The sequence below is a fragment of the Mytilus edulis genome, chromosome 6, assembly GCF_963676685.1.
Source record: "Mytilus edulis chromosome 6, xbMytEdul2.2, whole genome shotgun sequence".
Lineage (NCBI taxonomy): Eukaryota > Metazoa > Mollusca > Bivalvia > Mytilida > Mytilidae > Mytilus > Mytilus edulis.
Genome location: NC_092349.1, coordinates 19,991,708 through 20,010,414, shown reverse-complemented (window position 1 = coordinate 20,010,414; position 18,707 = coordinate 19,991,708). Strand labels below are relative to the sequence as shown.

Here is an 18,707-nt window from a genome sequence, read left to right as displayed (position 1 = left end):
GTACTTTAACCTATAATGGTTTACCTTTTAAATTGTTATTTGTATGGAGAGTTGTCTCATTGGCACTCACACCACATCTTCCTATATCTATGATAGAGGTTTTTACATGTATAAAACATTGAAGCCATATCAAATATACTCATATAGGATTTTTACAACTGATTTATCTCTCTCATGCAAAGCTCTGATCTCTTTCATGGATTTAGCTTTACATTTTTGACCTTTTGGATTATAACTCTTCATCTTTTATATAAGCTTTGGATTTCAATTTTTTTGCCACGAGCATCACTGAAGAGACATGTTTTGTCGAAATGCGCATGTGGTGCAGGAACACTGGGACCGTTAATGTTATTGTTATTACACATCATGATAGTAATTGAATCATATTTGAATATTTCAGTCTTTCGCAGGAGTTTGCACAAATCACAATTGTGCAGCAGGACAGAAATGTGTTAAAGTTGATAATGGATTATATACGTGTATAACTGCTTGTAAGTATTAATATTGGTGCATTTTGAAATAAATTGTTTAATAAGAACCATTACTCAGCACTGCGTTTACAACTTTTGATTTTTTTTGAAAAACTAAGGATTTTCTTATCCCAGGCATAGATTACCTTTGCCGATTGGCATAACTTTTTGGAATTTTGGATCCATAATGCTTTATACTTTTTTGGCATTATTAATATTTTGATATGAGCGTCACCGATGAGTCTTATGTAGACGAAACGCGCGTCTGACGTACTAAATTATAATCCAGGTATCTTTGATAACTATTTACAGAACTTTAAACATTTCTTTTTTACATATGAATATGTTAATTTTTATCGTTGTCAATATAAATGATATTTGAAGCGACTGTCATACAAGTGAGAGGTTTGGCAAGCTATTTTACCAGGTAAAATCCACCATTTCGAATTGCAAGTAAGGAACATACTTTCATACTATAAAAAAGATATGTGTTTAACAGAAACCTGATGAATAAGACATGTTGTAGTGTAATACCTTTATCCAATAGGGATGCCATATATCTTATAAGAAGTTTATGACACACAAATTATTCTAGGCATCTTTGACATTTTCAAAGTGTTTCGTTACTTTATAAATAGACACAAGACAACAATCGTTTTTTTAATATTAATAAAATTGAGAAAGGAAATGGTGAATATGTCAAAGCGACAACCACCCGACCATAGAGCAAACAACAGCCGAAGGCAACCAATGGGTCTTCAATTTAGCGAGAATTCCCGCACCCGTAGGTGTCCTTCAGCTGGCCCCTAAAATATGCATAATAGTACAGTGATAATGGACGTCATACTAAACTCCGAATTATACACAAGAAACTAAAATTTAAAATCATACAAGACTAACAAAGGCCAGAGGCTCCTGACTTGGGACAGGCGCAAAATTGCGGCGGGGTTAAACATGTTTATGAGATCTCAACCCTCCCCCTATACCTCTAGCCAATGTAGAAAAGTAAAAGAATAACAATACGCACATTAAAATTTAGTTCAAGAGAAGTCCGAGTCTGATGTCAAAAGATGTAACAAAAGAAAACAAATAAAATGACAATAATACATAAATAACAACAGACTACTAGCAGTTAACTGACATGCCAGCTCCAGACCTCAATTAAACTGATTGAAAGATTATGTCTTCATCATATGAATATCAGGTACAATCCCTCCCGTTAGGGGTTTAGTATCATACTATCATAAAATATATGAGAAGAACATAACCCGTGTCATGCCAAATACAGGTATTTGGTAGTCTTCTGAAGACCTAAAGGGTGTTACGGATAGATTTATGATATCGTTCATCAGTTTGAATTTCATATTCAAGGGTCATACACAGACTATATCATGATATTTTTATCAAGGGATGTGTGATGTTACACTATTGTTTCAGGAACGGGTGAAAACTAGTACCTATTTAAACGTTTAAATCGGCTGCATTTGTTTGCACCTGTCCTTAATCAGGAACCTGATGTTCAGTAGGTGTCGTTTGTTGATATGGTTCATTAATGTATCTCGTTTGTTATATAGATTAGACCGTTGGTTTCCTGTTTGAATGGTTTTTCGCTAGTCATTTTGCAACACTTTTTAGCTTGCTGTTTGGTGTGAGCCTCGTCGTCGTGTTGAAGGCCGTACTTTGACCTATAACTGTTTACTTTAACAAATTGTACCGCTCAGATCAAAATAGATAGAAAGGCAAACAAGTATGAAGTTAAAGTTTTATGTTTGAATTATTAAGGACTAGGCCGTTTAGTTTAAGAATATAACAAAACGGTTTTGTAAATAAAACCATACACAGTTTCAGACTGTCAAAATATGAAGTTTCTAATTTGACCCCAGTTGTATACTAGTTTGATATGTTTCTATAAATAATGTTTTAAAGAGGGAAGAAAGATACCAGAGGGACAGTCAAACTTAAAGATCGAAAATAAACTGACAACGCAATGGCCAAAAATGAAAAAAAAAAAAAGACAAACAATAGGACACACGACACAACATAGAAAACTTAAGAATAAGCAACACGAACCCAAAGTTAAGAAATAAATGACATTACTCAGGTACTTTCGTCTAAAAACTATGAAAACTATAAAGCAAGGTTTTTTCCGTAGAAGTGGACATTTAAAATGAAAAAAAATGAAAAAAAAAAAGATATTATTAAGAACTGCCGGACAGGAGAAGCCTGGTTGACCGTGTCTTTTTATCCTCATTTAAATCTGTCATAAACATAATAATTCAACTGTCCATAAATCAGCCGTTAAAGAAAAAGTTAAGACATATTTATTTATAGTGGATCGGGAAACAAGTTATTGCAACTTATATTAATCCCTTTCCACTGTACGGGTGCGAGAGCTGCCTTGTATTGGCATTAGCCTGCGTTTTGTCGAATCTACAAGGGTATCTTTTGCGTGCAAGAGGTATGCATCTCCTTTAAGACGGGTCAGTCATGAGTTGTCTTCATCCGACGGACTATCATTGTTTCTCAAGGCGATATTTGCGAATGGTGTCAAGAGGGTCCCGAAATTCAGTCCCTGAAATTTTCGAGCCAGGAACTTTTGTGTTATAAGTACAATGCACTAACCACTACACCTAGGCTCTCCAATTATTTCAATAAATATCATACAATTTTCTACCTTTTACAGACTGTGATGAAGAGTTGCCAGATATATATGATGCTGTGAGCATCGAAACATTTGGGTTGTATAGAAATCTTGGCGCTGGAAATAAATTCAAATGTAATGACGGGTTTGTGTTGGTAGGACGTCCATTTGTTATATGTACGGACTACGGGAAATGGAAAATGTTGTTTTACTGTATAAAACAAGGTAAGTATTCACATATAAAGTTAATCTTTATATTTTTTTCTAATGTAATGCACACTCATAGATAAATGTGGTTGGTGACAAACATAGAATAATCCATAATAACACATTTATATATCACAGACTTCTAAAATAAGACGATAACACATATTCGTGACTTGGTACATGCATTTTCTTATTTAGAAAAATGGTGGCTTAAAACTGGTTTGATATATAGCTAGCTAAATTTCTCACTTGTATGACAATCACGTAAAATTCTATTAAATTGACAACGCTATATGAATAAAACAAACAGACCTAATAGGTATAAATGTCCAAAATGAATAGTCCATAAAAACCCATATGATTCATAACATTTTTTACGGCCCTATGTTTAGCATAAATGTTTCAAATATTTGAATTATATAAGGCATTACTCATGAATTCCTTTTTCAACGAACGATTTCGCTGGTGTATATAATGAAAATTTAAGGCGTGCTTGACCAAGGCATCGTTCAAACACATAAATTAGATTGATATACTATTTCCTTATCACCCATCCTAAATATTTTTTTTATATTACTTCATACTTTTCTTATCGACTTGACAGGTTTAATTTGAATTTTGATCGATTGTAGATATGTTAGATATTTTATAGTAAATACGATCTTGCAGCGACAGCGCAACCCTATACTGTTTTTTTCTGTAACAGGTAGGAGTAAAAACGAAAGCGAAATTGTACATGTACCGAATTATATGCACATTTACAGCAATACGTTCATTTATAGTGTTGAGATAATATTCTTTCATATTCTTCTGGTACAAAAATTACTTTAGATTATATATAAACATGAAGATGTAGCAAATACACTTTACGTAAATATAAGAGAATGTGGTATCAGTGCCAATGACCGAGACAACTTTCTATCCAAGTCAAAATCTGTAAAAGTAAACCATAATCGGTCAAAGCACGGTCTACAACATATAGACTTGTCTCAAGTCAAACAGCAACCTATAAAAGACCCAAACAAAAAGTGTCAAACCATTCAAACGGAAAACCCAACGGTCTAACCTATATAAAAAATGACTAAGGACAGGTGCAAACAAACAACGTAGTTTTTGTTAATTATAGTCTAGGCAGTTAACGCCCATAATATCATTGGCTAAATGAATTCTTAATGTGCTTTCCCAGAAAATAACAGTGATAGAGTCTAGAAACATACATAGAGAGAAAATAAAACAAATATCAATATTAATAGCTCAAAATATAAGTCGACGGAAACACAAAGAGCGGTCCTCAAAATACTGCACAAAATCGTAACAAAATTTGCACGTTAAGCAAATAACAATCACTGATAGACCCCAAAGGTATCAACATCCCAGAACCAGAACTTCTTGCTACTTGATGTTATTGAAATCTGGCGTTACAAAATTTTTGAAATTATCTAAATTGAAGGAATGAATCTCTCTTATGCAAGGCTCATATTCCTTGCCAGGCTTTATTCATTGATAAACGTTTTTGTCGGTTTTGGTTTACAACTCGTCCTCCTTTTAATAAGCTTTGGATTTTCAAATATTTTGGCTTCGAGCACCACTGAAGAGACATTGATTGTCGAAATGCGCATATAGTACAGAAAAACTGATACCGTTTGTTCTTGTTTGGCTTGATAACTATTTTGATATTAGCGTCACTGATGAGTCTTATGTACACGAAAAGCGCGTCTGGCGTACTAAATTATAATCCTGGTACTTTTGATACTTTGATAACTATTATGTTATATCAATCGGGAGTCTTTGGTTCTTTAGTTTTTAACGAATTATATGTATCTTAACCAATTGTTTTCGTCTTTTAAAAGCTCTGTTTCCACCACGTGATTGTGATGATATACCGCACCACTATGGTTCTGGGGTTTACAGTATCTATCCAACAACGTCTGCAAAGTTCGATGTCTATTGTGAAATGGACACAGATGACGGTGATTGGACAGTATGTATATCATTAATGCATTTTGGGTAATATTTTCAAAAGCGTACTTCAAAACGTTTTGATCGGTTTAAATCGTTCTAAAAATGGAAATTCAACCAATGGTGTAACGTTACTTTCATATTGGTCTACAAACAATGAGATTATTCATAGTCCTTTAGATTCTGAAAAGGCGAATTGAGTTTCTGAAAGGCGAATTGTTTACCTAACACATCTTTCTGTCCGTATTCGGACTAGACAAATTTGTCTTGAACTATTTTAAATCATGGAATTTCTTATTTTCATTTGACATATACTGTGGATTCATTTATTTTCGTGGATACCAATTTTCGTGGATTGAGGAAAACTTGCATTTTCGTGCATATCTAATTTCGTGGTTTTGGCACAGTGTCCATACATTACTTTAGAAAAAAAATGTAATTCGTTGAACATTTAAATTCGTGGTTCTCCTGTACCCACGAAATACACGAAAATTGGTATCCAACGAATATTAATGAATGTAAAGTTGGCAATGCTTTCCTAGTACATAATGTAAAGGGGTCAATGCTTTATAATTACCTAGTACATATGTGAAGTTACCAATCCTTTCCAAGTACATAATGTAAAGGGGCCAAATGCTTTACCTAGTACATATGTGAAGTTACCAATGCTTTCCTAGTACATAATGTAAAGGGGTCAATGCTTTACTTAGTACATATGTGAAGTTATCAATCCTTTCCTAGTACATAATGTAAAGGGGCCAAATGCTTTACCTGGTACATATGTGAAGTTACCAATGCTTTGCTAGTACATAATGTAAAGGGGCCAAATGCTTTACCTAGTACATATGTGAAGTTACCAATGCTTTCCTAGTACATAATGTAAAGGGGCCAAATGCTTTACCTAGTACATATGTGAAGTTACCAATGCTTTCCTAGTACATAATGTAAAGGGGCCAAATGCTTTACCTAGTACATATGTGAAGTTACCAATGCTTTCCTAGTACATAATCTAAAGGGGCCAAATGTTTTACCTAGTGCATATGTAAAGTTACCAATGCTTTCCTAGTACATAATGTAAAGGGGTCAATGCTATACCTAGTACATATGTGAAGTTACCAATGCTTTCCTAGTACATAATGTAAAGGGGCCAAATGCTTTACCTAGTACATATGTGAAGTTACCAATACTTTCCTAGTACATAATGTAAAGGGGTCAATGCTTTACCTAGTACATACGTGAAGTTACCAATGCTTTCCTAGTACATAATGTAAAGGGGCCAAATGCTTTACCTAGTACATACGTGAAGTTACCAATGCTTTCCTAGTACATAATGTAAAGGGGCCAAATGCTTTACCTACAGTTGGGTGCAGACCAAGCATTACATAAAGTAAACGCAAGTTAACGCCGCGTGCACATATTTCGTTAGTTAACTTCAAATCTCCCGTTTACTAGTAAACGCACGTTTACTATAATTACGTTAACATTGCTGAAATGGAAATTTCTAATGTCTACCTTAGTAAACGGGCGTTTACTATGTGTCCGTTTAGTCAGTAGTAAACGGGCGTTTACTTCAGAATTCTTAAAATTTATTTGTACGTGCACTTAAAAGTAAACGGGCGTTTAGTACAGATTTTACAAGTATATTTTTACGTGCAATTGAAAGTAAACGCACGTTTACTTTTCGCGTTAACTGATTGGGTAAATTTAGAAATAAACTTCAAGTTCATTTGCACATTTATTTTATAAAAACGACCTTTAGTCTTAATATTTTACGTATATGTGTTTCAAACCAGAACAATTCAAAAACTCTTTTAATTCGAAATATTAAATTACACAAAATCACTTTCATTAAGTCCATTAACTTTACTGATTGGCAGATTTTCTATATTTTTCTTCCAAAAGTTACATGTGCAAATATCGATACGAAAAGAAAGGTTATCCGAGACATCGGGAGAATATTTTAATATGATGGGATATAAAAATCATGGTTTATATTGTTTCGTTCCCCATTCATAATTGTCTCTTCGAATTCCTACTATAACTCGGGGTATTTAATACATGATTTTTAATCGAAATTCACCTTGTTTGCCTTGGATTTATATGATAAGATTCTGTTTTGACAAATGATAAAAAAAAAAAAAAGACGTAAATTGTACAGTGTATTGAAAGGGACATCGATAAAGGGTAATATAAGTATGTACATTTGTACCGGTCATCTCGTCAATTTAAATGTTCAAATATTGCTATCTTTACATGGATATAATAAACTAATTTACTATGCAGCTATATATAGTGCTAATATGGTCTGTTTTGGTTAAAATTCGAGTCAGTCTGAGGTTAGAAAACTACTGAAATTTGTTTCAATATTCAATATTTTGAATAAAAAAGTACATGCTGGCACTCTAAATTGATGCAAACAAAATTTTTTAGTCATAATATTCAAATATTGCTACCTTTTTCATTATACAATCCTCACATGAAAATATAACTCATGTACTATGCAGCTATATAGATTTACATAATAGAATGCTTATATGGTCAGTTTTGGTTGTTGCGAACAAATAATCTTATTATATGAGTCAGTCTGAGGTATGAAAACTACTGAATTTTGTTTATGATTCAATATTTTGAATAAAAAAAGGACATGCTGGCCCTCTAAATTGATGCGAACAAAATTTGTTAGTCATAATATTCAAATATTGCTACCTATTTTCTTATACAATCAATCCTTACATAAAAATATAACTCATTTACTATGCGGCTATATAGATTTACATAATTAAATGCTTATATAGACAGTTTTTGTTGTTGCAGACAAATAATTTTATTATATGAGTCAGTCTGAGGTATGAAAACTACTGAATTTTGTTTATGATTCAATATTTTGAATAAAAAAAGGACATGCTGGCCCTCTAAATTGATGCGAACAAAATTTTTTAGTCATAATATTCAAATATTGCTACCTATTTTATTATACAATCAATCCTTACATGAAAATATAACTCATTTACTTAATAATGAGGCTATATAGATTTACATAATAAAATGCTTATATGGTCAGTTTTGGTTGTTGCGGACAAATAATTTTATTATATGAGTCAGTCTGAGGTATGAAGAAAACTACTGAATTTGGTTTACGATTCAATATTTTGAATAAAAAAGGGACATGCTGGCAACCTAAATTGATGCGAACAAAATTTTTTAGTCAAAATATTCAAATATTGCTACCTATTTTATTATACAATCAATCCATACATGAAAATATAACTCATTTACTATGCGGCTATATAGATTTAAATACTAGAGTGCTTATATGGTCAGTTTTGGTTGTTGCGGACAAATAATTTTACAGTTTTGGTTGTTGCGGACAAATAATTTTATTATATGAGTCAGTCTGAGGTATGAAAACTACTGAATTTTGTTTACGATTCAATATTTTGAATAAAAAAGTACATGCTGGCACTCTAAATTGAAGCGAACAAAAATTTTTTGTCGTAATATTCAAGTATTTCTACCTATTTTCTTATACAATCAATCCTTACATGAAAATATAACTCATTTACTATGCAGCTATATAGATTTACATAATAGAATGCTTATATGGTCAGTTTGGTTGTTGCGGACAAATAATTTTATTATATGAGTCAGTCTGAGGTATGAAAACTACTTAAGTTTGTGTATAATTCAATATTTTGAATAAAAAAAGGACATGCTGGCCCTTTAAATTGATGCGAACAAAATTCTTTTATTCATAATATTCAAATATTGCTACCTATTTTATTATACAATTAATCATTACATGAAAATATAACTCATTTACTAGATGGCTATATAGATTTACATAATTAAATGCTTATATAGTCAGTTTTGGTTGTTGCGGACAAATAATTTTATTATATGAGTCAGTCTGAGGTATGAAAACTACTGAATTTTGTTTACGATTCAATATTTTGAATAAAAAAAGGACATGCTGGCCCTCTAAATTGATGCGAACAAAATTTTTTATTCATAATATTCAAATATTGCTACCTATTTTATTATACAATCAATCATTACATGAAAATATAACTCATTTTCTATGCAGCTATATAGATTTAAATACTAGAATGCTTATATGGTCAGTTTTGGTTGTTGCGGACAAATAATTTTATTATATGAGTCAGTCTGAGGTATGAAAACTACTGAATTTTGGTTATGATTCAATATTTTGAATAAAAAAAGGACATGCTGGCCCTCCAAATTGATGCAAACAAAACTTTTTAGTCATAATATTCAAATATTGCTACCTTTTTCATTATACAATCAATCTTTACATGAAAATATAACTCATTTACTATGAAGCTATATAGATTTAAATACTAGAATGCTTATATGGTCAGTTTTGGTTGTTGCGGACAAACAATTTTATTATATGAGTCAGTCTGAGGTATGAAAACTACTGAATTTTGGTTATGATTCAATATTTTGAATAAAAAAAGTACATGCTGGCACTCTAAATTGATGCAAACAAAATTTTTTAGTCATAATATTCAAATATTGCTACCTATTTTATTATACAATCAATCTTTACATGAAAATATAACTCATTTACTATGCAGCTATATAGATTTACATAATTAAATGCTTATATGGTCAGTTTTGGTTGTTGCGGACAAATAATTTTATTATATGTGTCAGTCTGAGGTATGAAAACTACTGAATTTTGTTTACGATTGAATATTTTGAATAAAAAAAGGACATGCTCAGGCCCTCTAAATTGATGTGAACAAAAAATTTTATTCATAATATTCAAATATTGCTACCTATTTTATTATACAATCAATCATTACATGAAAATATAACTCATTTACTTTGCGGCTATATAGATTTAAATACTAGAATGCTTATATGGTCAGTTTTGGTTGTTGCGGACACATAATTTTTATTATCATGATTATATGAGTCAGTCTGAGGTATGAAAACTACTGAATTTTGTTTACAATTCAATATTTTGAATAAAAAAGGGACATGCTGGCACCCTAAATTGATGCGAACACAATTTTTTAGTCATAATATTCAAAAATTGCTACTTATTTTATTATACAATCAATCCTTACATGAAAATATAACTCATTTACTATGAGGCTATATAGATTTACATAATAAAATGCTTATATGGTCAGTTTTGGTTGTTGCGAACAAATAATTTTTTTTTATGAGTCAGTCTGAGGTATGAAAACTACTGAATTTTGTTGATGATTCAATATTTTGAATAAAAAAGTACATGCTGGCACTCTAAATTGATGCAAACAAAATTTTTTAGTCATAATATTCAAATATTGCTACCTATTTTCTTATACAATCAATCCTTACATGAAAATATAACTCATTTACTATGCGGATATATAGATTTACATAATTAAATGCTTATATAGTCAGTTTTGGTTGTTGGGGACAAATAATTTTATTATATGAGTCAGTCTGAGGTATGAAAACTACTGAATTTTGTTTACGATTCAATATTTTGAATATAAAAAGGACATGCTGGCCCTCTTAATTTATGTGAACAAACTTTTTTATTCATAATATTCAAATATTGCTACCTATTTTATTATACAATCAATCATTACATGAAAATATAACTCATTTACTATGCGGCTATATAGATTTAAATACTAGAATGCTTATATGGTCAGTTTTGGTTGTTGCAGACAAATAATTTTATTATATGAGTCAGTCTGAGGTATGAAAACTACTGAATTTTGTTTACGATTCAATATTTTGAATAAAAAAGTACATGCTGGCACTCTAAATTGATGCGAACAAAATTTTTTAGTCATAATATTCAAATATTGCCACCTATTTTATTATACAATCAATCATTACATGAAAATATAACTCATTTACTAGACGGCTATATAGATTTACATAATTAAATGCTTATATAGTCAGTTTTGGTTGTTGCGGACAAATAATTTTATTATATGAGTCAGTCTGAGGTATGAAAACTACTGAATTTTGTTTACGATTGAATATTTTGAATAAAAAAAGGACATGCTGGCCCTCTAAATTGATGTGAACAAAAATTTTTATTCATAATATTCAAATATTGCTACCTATTTTATTATACAATCAATCATTACATGAAAATATAACTCATTTACTATGCGGCTATATAGATTTAAATACTAGAATGCTTATATGGTCAGTTTTGGTTGTTGCGGACACATAATTTTTATTATCATGATTATATGAGTCAGTCTGAGGTATGAAAACTACTGAATTTTGTTTACGATTCAATATTTTGAATAAAAAAGGGACATGATGGCACCCTAAATTGATGCGAACACAATATTTTAGTCATAATATTCAAAAATTGCTACTTATTTTATTATACAATCAATCCTTAGATGAAAATATAACTCATTTACTATGAGGCTATATAGATTTACATAATAAAATGCTTATATGGTCAGTTTTGGTTGTTGCGAACAAATAATTTTATTTTATGAGTCAGTCTGAGGTATGAAAACTACTGAATTTTGTTGATGATTCAATATTTTGAATAAAAAAGTACATGCTGGCACTCTAAATTGATGCAAACAAAATTTTTTAGTCATAATATTCAAATATTGCTACCTATTTTCTTATACAATCAATCCTTACATGAAAATATAACTCATTTACTATGCGGATATATAGATTTACCTAATTAAATGCTTATATAGTCAGTTTTGGTTGTTGGGGACAAATAATTTTATTATATGAGTCAGTCTGAAGTATGAAAACTACTGAATTTTGTTTACGATTCAATATTTTGAATATAAAAAGGACATGCTGGCCCTCTTAATTTATGCGAACAAAATTTTTTATTCATAATATTCAATTATTGCTACCTATTTTATTATACAATCAATCATTACATGAAAATATAACTCATTTACTATGCGGCTATATAGATTTAAATACTAGAATGCTTATATGGTCAGTTTTGGTTGTTGCAGACAAATAATTTTATTATATGAGTCAGTCTGAGGTATGAAAACTACTGAATTTTGTTTACGATTCAATATTTTGAATAAAAAAGTACATGCTGGCACTCTAAATTGATGCGAACAAAATTTTTTAGTCATAATATTCAAATATTGCCACCTATTTTATTATACAATCAATCATTACATGAAAATATAACTCATTTACTAGACGGCTATATAGATTTACATAATTAAATGCTTATATAGTCAGTTTTGGTTGTTGCGGACAAATAATTTTATTATATGAGTCAGTCTGAGGTATGAAAACTACTGAATTTTGTTTACGATTGAATATTTTGAATAAAAAAAGGACATGCTGGCCCTCTAAATTGATGTGAACAAAAATTTTTATTCATAATATTCAAATATTGCTACCTATTTTATTATACAATCAATCATTACATGAAAATATAACTCATTTACTATGCGGCTATATAGATTTAAATACTAGAATGCTTATATGGTCAGTTTTGGTTGTTGCGGACACATAATTTTTATTATCATGATTATATGAGTCAGTCTGAGGTATGAAAACTACTGAATTTTGTTTACGATTCAATATTTTGAATAAAAAAGGGACATGATGGCACCCTAAATTGATGCGAACACAATATTTTAGTCATAATATTCAAAAATTGCTACTTATTTTATTATACAATCAATCCTTAGATGAAAATATAACTCATTTACTATGAGGCTATATAGATTTACATAATAAAATGCTTATATGGTCAGTTTTGGTTGTTGCGAACAAATAATTTTATTTTATGAGTCAGTCTGAGGTATGAAAACTACTGAATTTTGTTGATGATTCAATATTTTGAATAAAAAAGTACATGCTGGCACTCTAAATTGATGCAAACAAAATTTTTTAGTCATAATATTCAAATATTGCTACCTATTTTCTTATACAATCAATCCTTACATGAAAATATAACTCATTTACTATGCGGATATATAGATTTACCTAATTAAATGCTTATATAGTCAGTTTTGGTTGTTGGGGACAAATAATTTTATTATATGAGTCAGTCTGAAGTATGAAAACTACTGAATTTTGTTTACGATTCAATATTTTGAATATAAAAAGGACATGCTGGCCCTCTTAATTTATGCGAACAAAATTTTTTATTCATAATATTCAATTATTGCTACCTATTTTATTATACAATCAATCATTACATGAAAATATAACTCATTTACTATGCGGCTATATAGATTTAAATACTAGAATGCTTATATGGTCAGTTTTGGTTGTTGCAGACAAATAATTTTATTATATGAGTCAGTCTGAGGTATGAAAACTACTGAATTTTGTTTACGATTCAATATTTTGAATAAAAAAGTACATGCTGGCACTCTAAATTGATGCGAACAAAATTTTTTAGTCATAATATTCAAATATTGCTACCTATTTTCTTATACAATCAATTCTTACATGAAAATATATCTCATTTACTGTGCGGCTATATAGATTTACATAATGAAATGCTTATATGGTCAGTTTTGAGTGTTGCGGACAAATAATTTTATTATACGAGTCAGTCTTAGGTAAGAAAACTATTGAATTTTGTTTGCGATTCAATATTTTGAATGAAAAAGGACATGCTGTCACTCTAAATTGATGCAAAAAAAAAAAATTTATGTTATAATATTTAAATATTGCTTCCTTTTTTATTATACAATCAATCTTTATATCAAAATATAACTCATTTACTATGCCGGCTATATAGATTTACATAATAAATTGCTTATATGGTCAGTTTTGGTGTTGCAAACAAATAATTATATATTACGAGTTAGTCTGATGTATGAAAACTACTGAATTTTGTTTACTATTCAATATTTTAAATAAAAAGAGGTCATGTCCGTCAGGCTGGTACAAAAATTGCTGTCAATTGTTACGTATTATATGATCAATTATGGCATGAAAATATAACTGAATTACTTCTATATAGAATAAGATAACTTGTTAAGAGGTAAATATTGTCAGTTTTGGTTAATGATATCAAATAATTTTGTTTTACGAGTCAGTCTGGCTAAGATGAGAAAACTATTATTTGCGAAGAACAAGAAATTTACTATAATTATTGTTCAATTAAATACAAATGTGTGACATTTTTAATTAACTTTAATCGTCAATATGTCAAGCAGAAATGACCGGTTGGTCAATTAATTTTGATGTTCCTTATCATTTCATATTTTAGGTCAGTGTATCCAGGTTACGATGACAATCTGCGTTAACGGCCGTTTACTACAAACAGTAAACGCGCGTTTACTTATTAGGAAAATAGAAGACGCGCATTTTTCCACGTTAACGCGGAGGTAAACGGGAAAGTAAACGCCCGTTTACTCTTTACAAAATTAGAAGACGCGCCGTTTTTGCGTTAACACGGAGGTAAACGCGAAAGTAAACGCCCGTTTACTTTTAATGTCTACTGCAATTTCGGAGTTAACGCACAGTTAACGCGGCGTTTACATGAAGTGCACGCGAGTAAACGCCGCGTTAACTTTTTCGGCCCGTCTACATGTAATGCTTGGTCTGCACCCAACTGTAGTACATATGTGAAGTTACCAATGCTTTCCTAGTACATAATGTAAAGGGGCCAAATGCTTTACCTAGTACATACGTGAAGTTACCAATGCTTTCCTAGTACATAATGTAAAGGGGCCAAATGCTTTACCTAGTACATAATTTTATGTGAAGTTACCAATGCTTTCCTAGTACATAATGTAAAGGGGCCAAATGCTTTACCTAGTACATATGTGAAGTTACCAATGCTTTCCTAGTACATAATGTAAAGGGGCCAAATGCTTTACCTAGTACATACGTGAAGTTACCAATGCTTTCCTAGTACATAATGTAAAGGGGTCAATGCTTTACCTAGTACATATGTGAAGTTACCAATCCTTTCCAAGTACATAATGTAAAGGGGCCAAATGCTTTACCTAGTACATATGTGAAGTTACCAATGCTTTCCTAGTACATAATGTAAAGGGGTCAATGCTTTACCTAGTACATATGTGAAGTTATCAATCCTTTCCTAGTACATAATGTAAAGGGGCCAAATGCTTAACCTAGTACATATGTGAAGTTACCAATGCTTTGATAGTACATAATGTAAAGGGGCCAAATGCTTTACCTAGTACATATGTGAAGTTACCAATGCTTTCCTAGTACATAATGTAAAGGGGCCAAATGCTTTACCTAGTACATATGTGAAGTTACCAATGCTTTCCTAGTACATAATGTAAAGGGACCAAATGCTTTATCTAGTACATATGTGAAGTTACCAATGCTTTCCTAGTACATAATCTAAAGGGGCCAAATGTTTTACCTAGTGCATATGTAAAGTTACCAATGCTTTCCTAGTACATAATGTAAAGGGGTCAATGCTTTACCTAGTACATATGTGAAGTTACCAATGCTTTCCTAGTACATAATGTAAAGGGGCCAAATGCTTTACCTAGTACATATGTGAAGTTACCAATACTTTCCTAGTACATAATGTAAAGGGGTCAATGCTTTACCTAGTACATACGTGAAGTTACCAATGCTTTCCTAGTACATAATGTAAAGGGGCCAAATTCTTTACCTAGTACATACGTGAAGTTACCAATGCTTTCCTAGTACATAATGTAAAGGGGCCAAATGCTTTACCTAGTACATATGTGAAGTTACCAATGCTTTCCTAGTACATAATGTAAAGGGGCCAAATGCTTTACCTAGTACATAATTTTATGTGAAGCTACCAATGCTTTCCTAGTACATAATGTAAAGGGGCCAAATGCTTTACCTAGTACATATGTGAAGTTACCAATGCTTTCCTAGTACATAATGTAAAGGGGCCAAATGCTTTACCTAGTACATACGTGAAGTTACCAATGCTTTCCTAGTACATAATGTAAAGGGGCCAAATGCTTTACCTAGTACATAATTTTATGTGAAGTTACCAATGCTTTCCTAGTACATAATGTAAAGGGGCCAAATGCTTTACCTAGTACATATGTGAAGTTACCAATGATTTCCTAGTACATAATGTAAAGGGGCCAAATGCTTTACCTAGTACATAATTTTATGTGAAGTTACCAATGCTTTCCTAGTACATAATGTAAAGGGGCCAAATGCTTTACCTAGTACATATGTGAAGTTACCAATGCTTTCCTAGTACATAATGTAAAGGGGCCAAATGCTTTACCTAGTACATATGTGAAGTTACCAATGCTTTCCTAGTACATACATGTAATGATTTAGTCTTAGGCATGACATAGATTACACATTACACGTGAGTCTAAGTAGATTACAAAATCTTTCAAATATCCATTGCCTGTTTTCATTCAACTACAGATAAAAGAAAAGAAGTTTTTATTCGCATACATTGTTTTGTCTTTTTTAATCGAGACAACATATCAAATTGAACAGGTAATCCAAAGAAGGTTAGACGGCAGTACTGACTTTTACCGAGGATGGGCCGCTTATCAGGACGGTTTTGGGAACCTTACTCATGAGTTTTGGCTAGGTATGTGTTTTGTTTTAGATTTTGAATAACCTCCAATACAATTAAACGATGCCTATATATTTTGTTTTATTTTTTATATCATACAAAATTATATGTTTTATAGTTACACCAACCCTCGCACCGAACATTTGAATTAAACTCGTTGTTCATAACCATGAATTTAGAGAATGGTGTACATGTATTGTCCAAACTATTCAACATATATGTCAAACATCAATACCTTATTCTCAGTTCGTTTTCGGCTAATGAGTTTGAGTGTTCCTTATATTTCTTTCGTCTTTCATTGAAGTATACATGGCTTTTTTCTATATCGACCCGGATATCATCCCGAGACCCCTAGATAAGCCCATATCAGCCCGTCAAGTACAATATAACAACAAATACACTGGACAATAAAATAACACAAATACAACGCAACGATATTAAACATAAACAAAAGTAATCCCTCTATAAATATCAAGCGGTGACCTCAGATGTTTGTTCCCGTTCCACTGTATAAGTAAATTTACGAGCATAATGCGCTTTCGAGACAAAGAGAAACATAAAAAATGGTACGACACATATTTATAAGTTTCTATTATATAATCTTATAGGAAATGGAAAAATTCACAAAATAGTCTCCACTGGTGATTATCAACTACGGGTAGATTTGGAGGATTTGGAAGGAAATCATGCATGGGCTAAATACACTAGATTCTTCATCGGAGGTGTAACAACAAACTATCAATTGACAATAAGCGGCTACGTAGCGAGCAGTACCGCTGGTGAGTGTTATCTGTTGTTTTATCCCAGTATAATATATACACTTATGTATGTAGTGTAAACTGCATCATATATGGTAACTTCATCATCATATTATGCTCTCAATGCAAATTACAGTTTGTAAAAGTAAACCATTATAGGTCAAAGTACGGTCTCCAACACGGAGTCTTGGTTCGCACCAAACATCAAGCTTTATAGGGCACTAAACATGACATTTCTAAAACCATTCAAACAGGAAAACCAACAGCCTAATCTATATAAAAAACAAAAAACGATAAACACATGTGAACCACATCAACACACGAACACTACTGAACATTGTCTATTTCATTATTTTTGATGTAAAAATTTTAATATTTAAATGATTCCAGAAGCTGTAAAATATCGATAAGTCCAATAACATCAAATACTTAAAGAAGTGCGTGTTGAATAAGGAATGGTGTACAATGATTTCAAGATCGAAATCCAATCCAGGCTTAAAGATAGAGAACTATGGGAGCACACACAAATTGTGCAATTTCTGTGTCAGATTGATACAAAAAATGATTAATAACATACTTTTTATTTGTAATGTTTATTTAGGAGACAGTCTTACATACCATACAGGAAATATGTTTTCTACGCATGACAGAGATAATGACAAAGCTGCTATTTATAATTGTGCAGGCACTTATAAAGGAGCATGGTGGTACAAGTCATGTCACTATTCCAATCTAAACGGGCCGTACTTACCACCTGGGCAAATTAGCTCTTATGCTAATGGAATCATATGGAAAACATGGAAAGGATATTTTTATTCTCTTAAATCAACAAAACTAATGATAAAGAAAGTGTGAATAAGCAGCGTGATTACTCACAATCATTAGAAACATTGACTTTTGTTGTAATGTTCTCACTTGATACAATCGAAAACAAAATTATAAGAAAGAGTAGTTACACAAATACACACACACACACACACACACGCACACATAGAAAACAGGGTTTTGCATGCTTAGAGTTTCTCAGCTCTTCCTTCCTTCATTCTGTTTTAACTAACGCTTACAATAGATGCCAAGCGGTGTATTTTTAAAAAAGTTCAACGTTTAAGATTATTTGTATAAACATTAACAAAAAAAATAGTAGCGTGAATTAC

General features: G+C 31.3%; 1 protein-coding gene across 1 annotated transcript in view; it reads left to right on the top strand.

The window, feature by feature from the left end:
* LOC139527322 (microfibril-associated glycoprotein 4-like) overlaps positions 1–18,452 on the top strand; it is a 66,939-nt gene extending 48,487 nt beyond the window's left edge. Inside the window, exons 5-10 of the mRNA XM_071322687.1 lie at positions 401–491; positions 3,154–3,336; positions 5,169–5,299; positions 16,714–16,810; positions 17,404–17,574; positions 18,155–18,452. Coding sequence (XP_071178788.1) covers positions 401–491; positions 3,154–3,336; positions 5,169–5,299; positions 16,714–16,810; positions 17,404–17,574; positions 18,155–18,408 — 927 coding nt within the window. The 3' untranslated portion in view covers positions 18,409–18,452. The remainder of the gene's footprint in view (positions 1–400; positions 492–3,153; positions 3,337–5,168; positions 5,300–16,713; positions 16,811–17,403; positions 17,575–18,154) is intronic.
* The last annotated feature ends 255 nt before the right edge of the window (positions 18,453–18,707 follow it).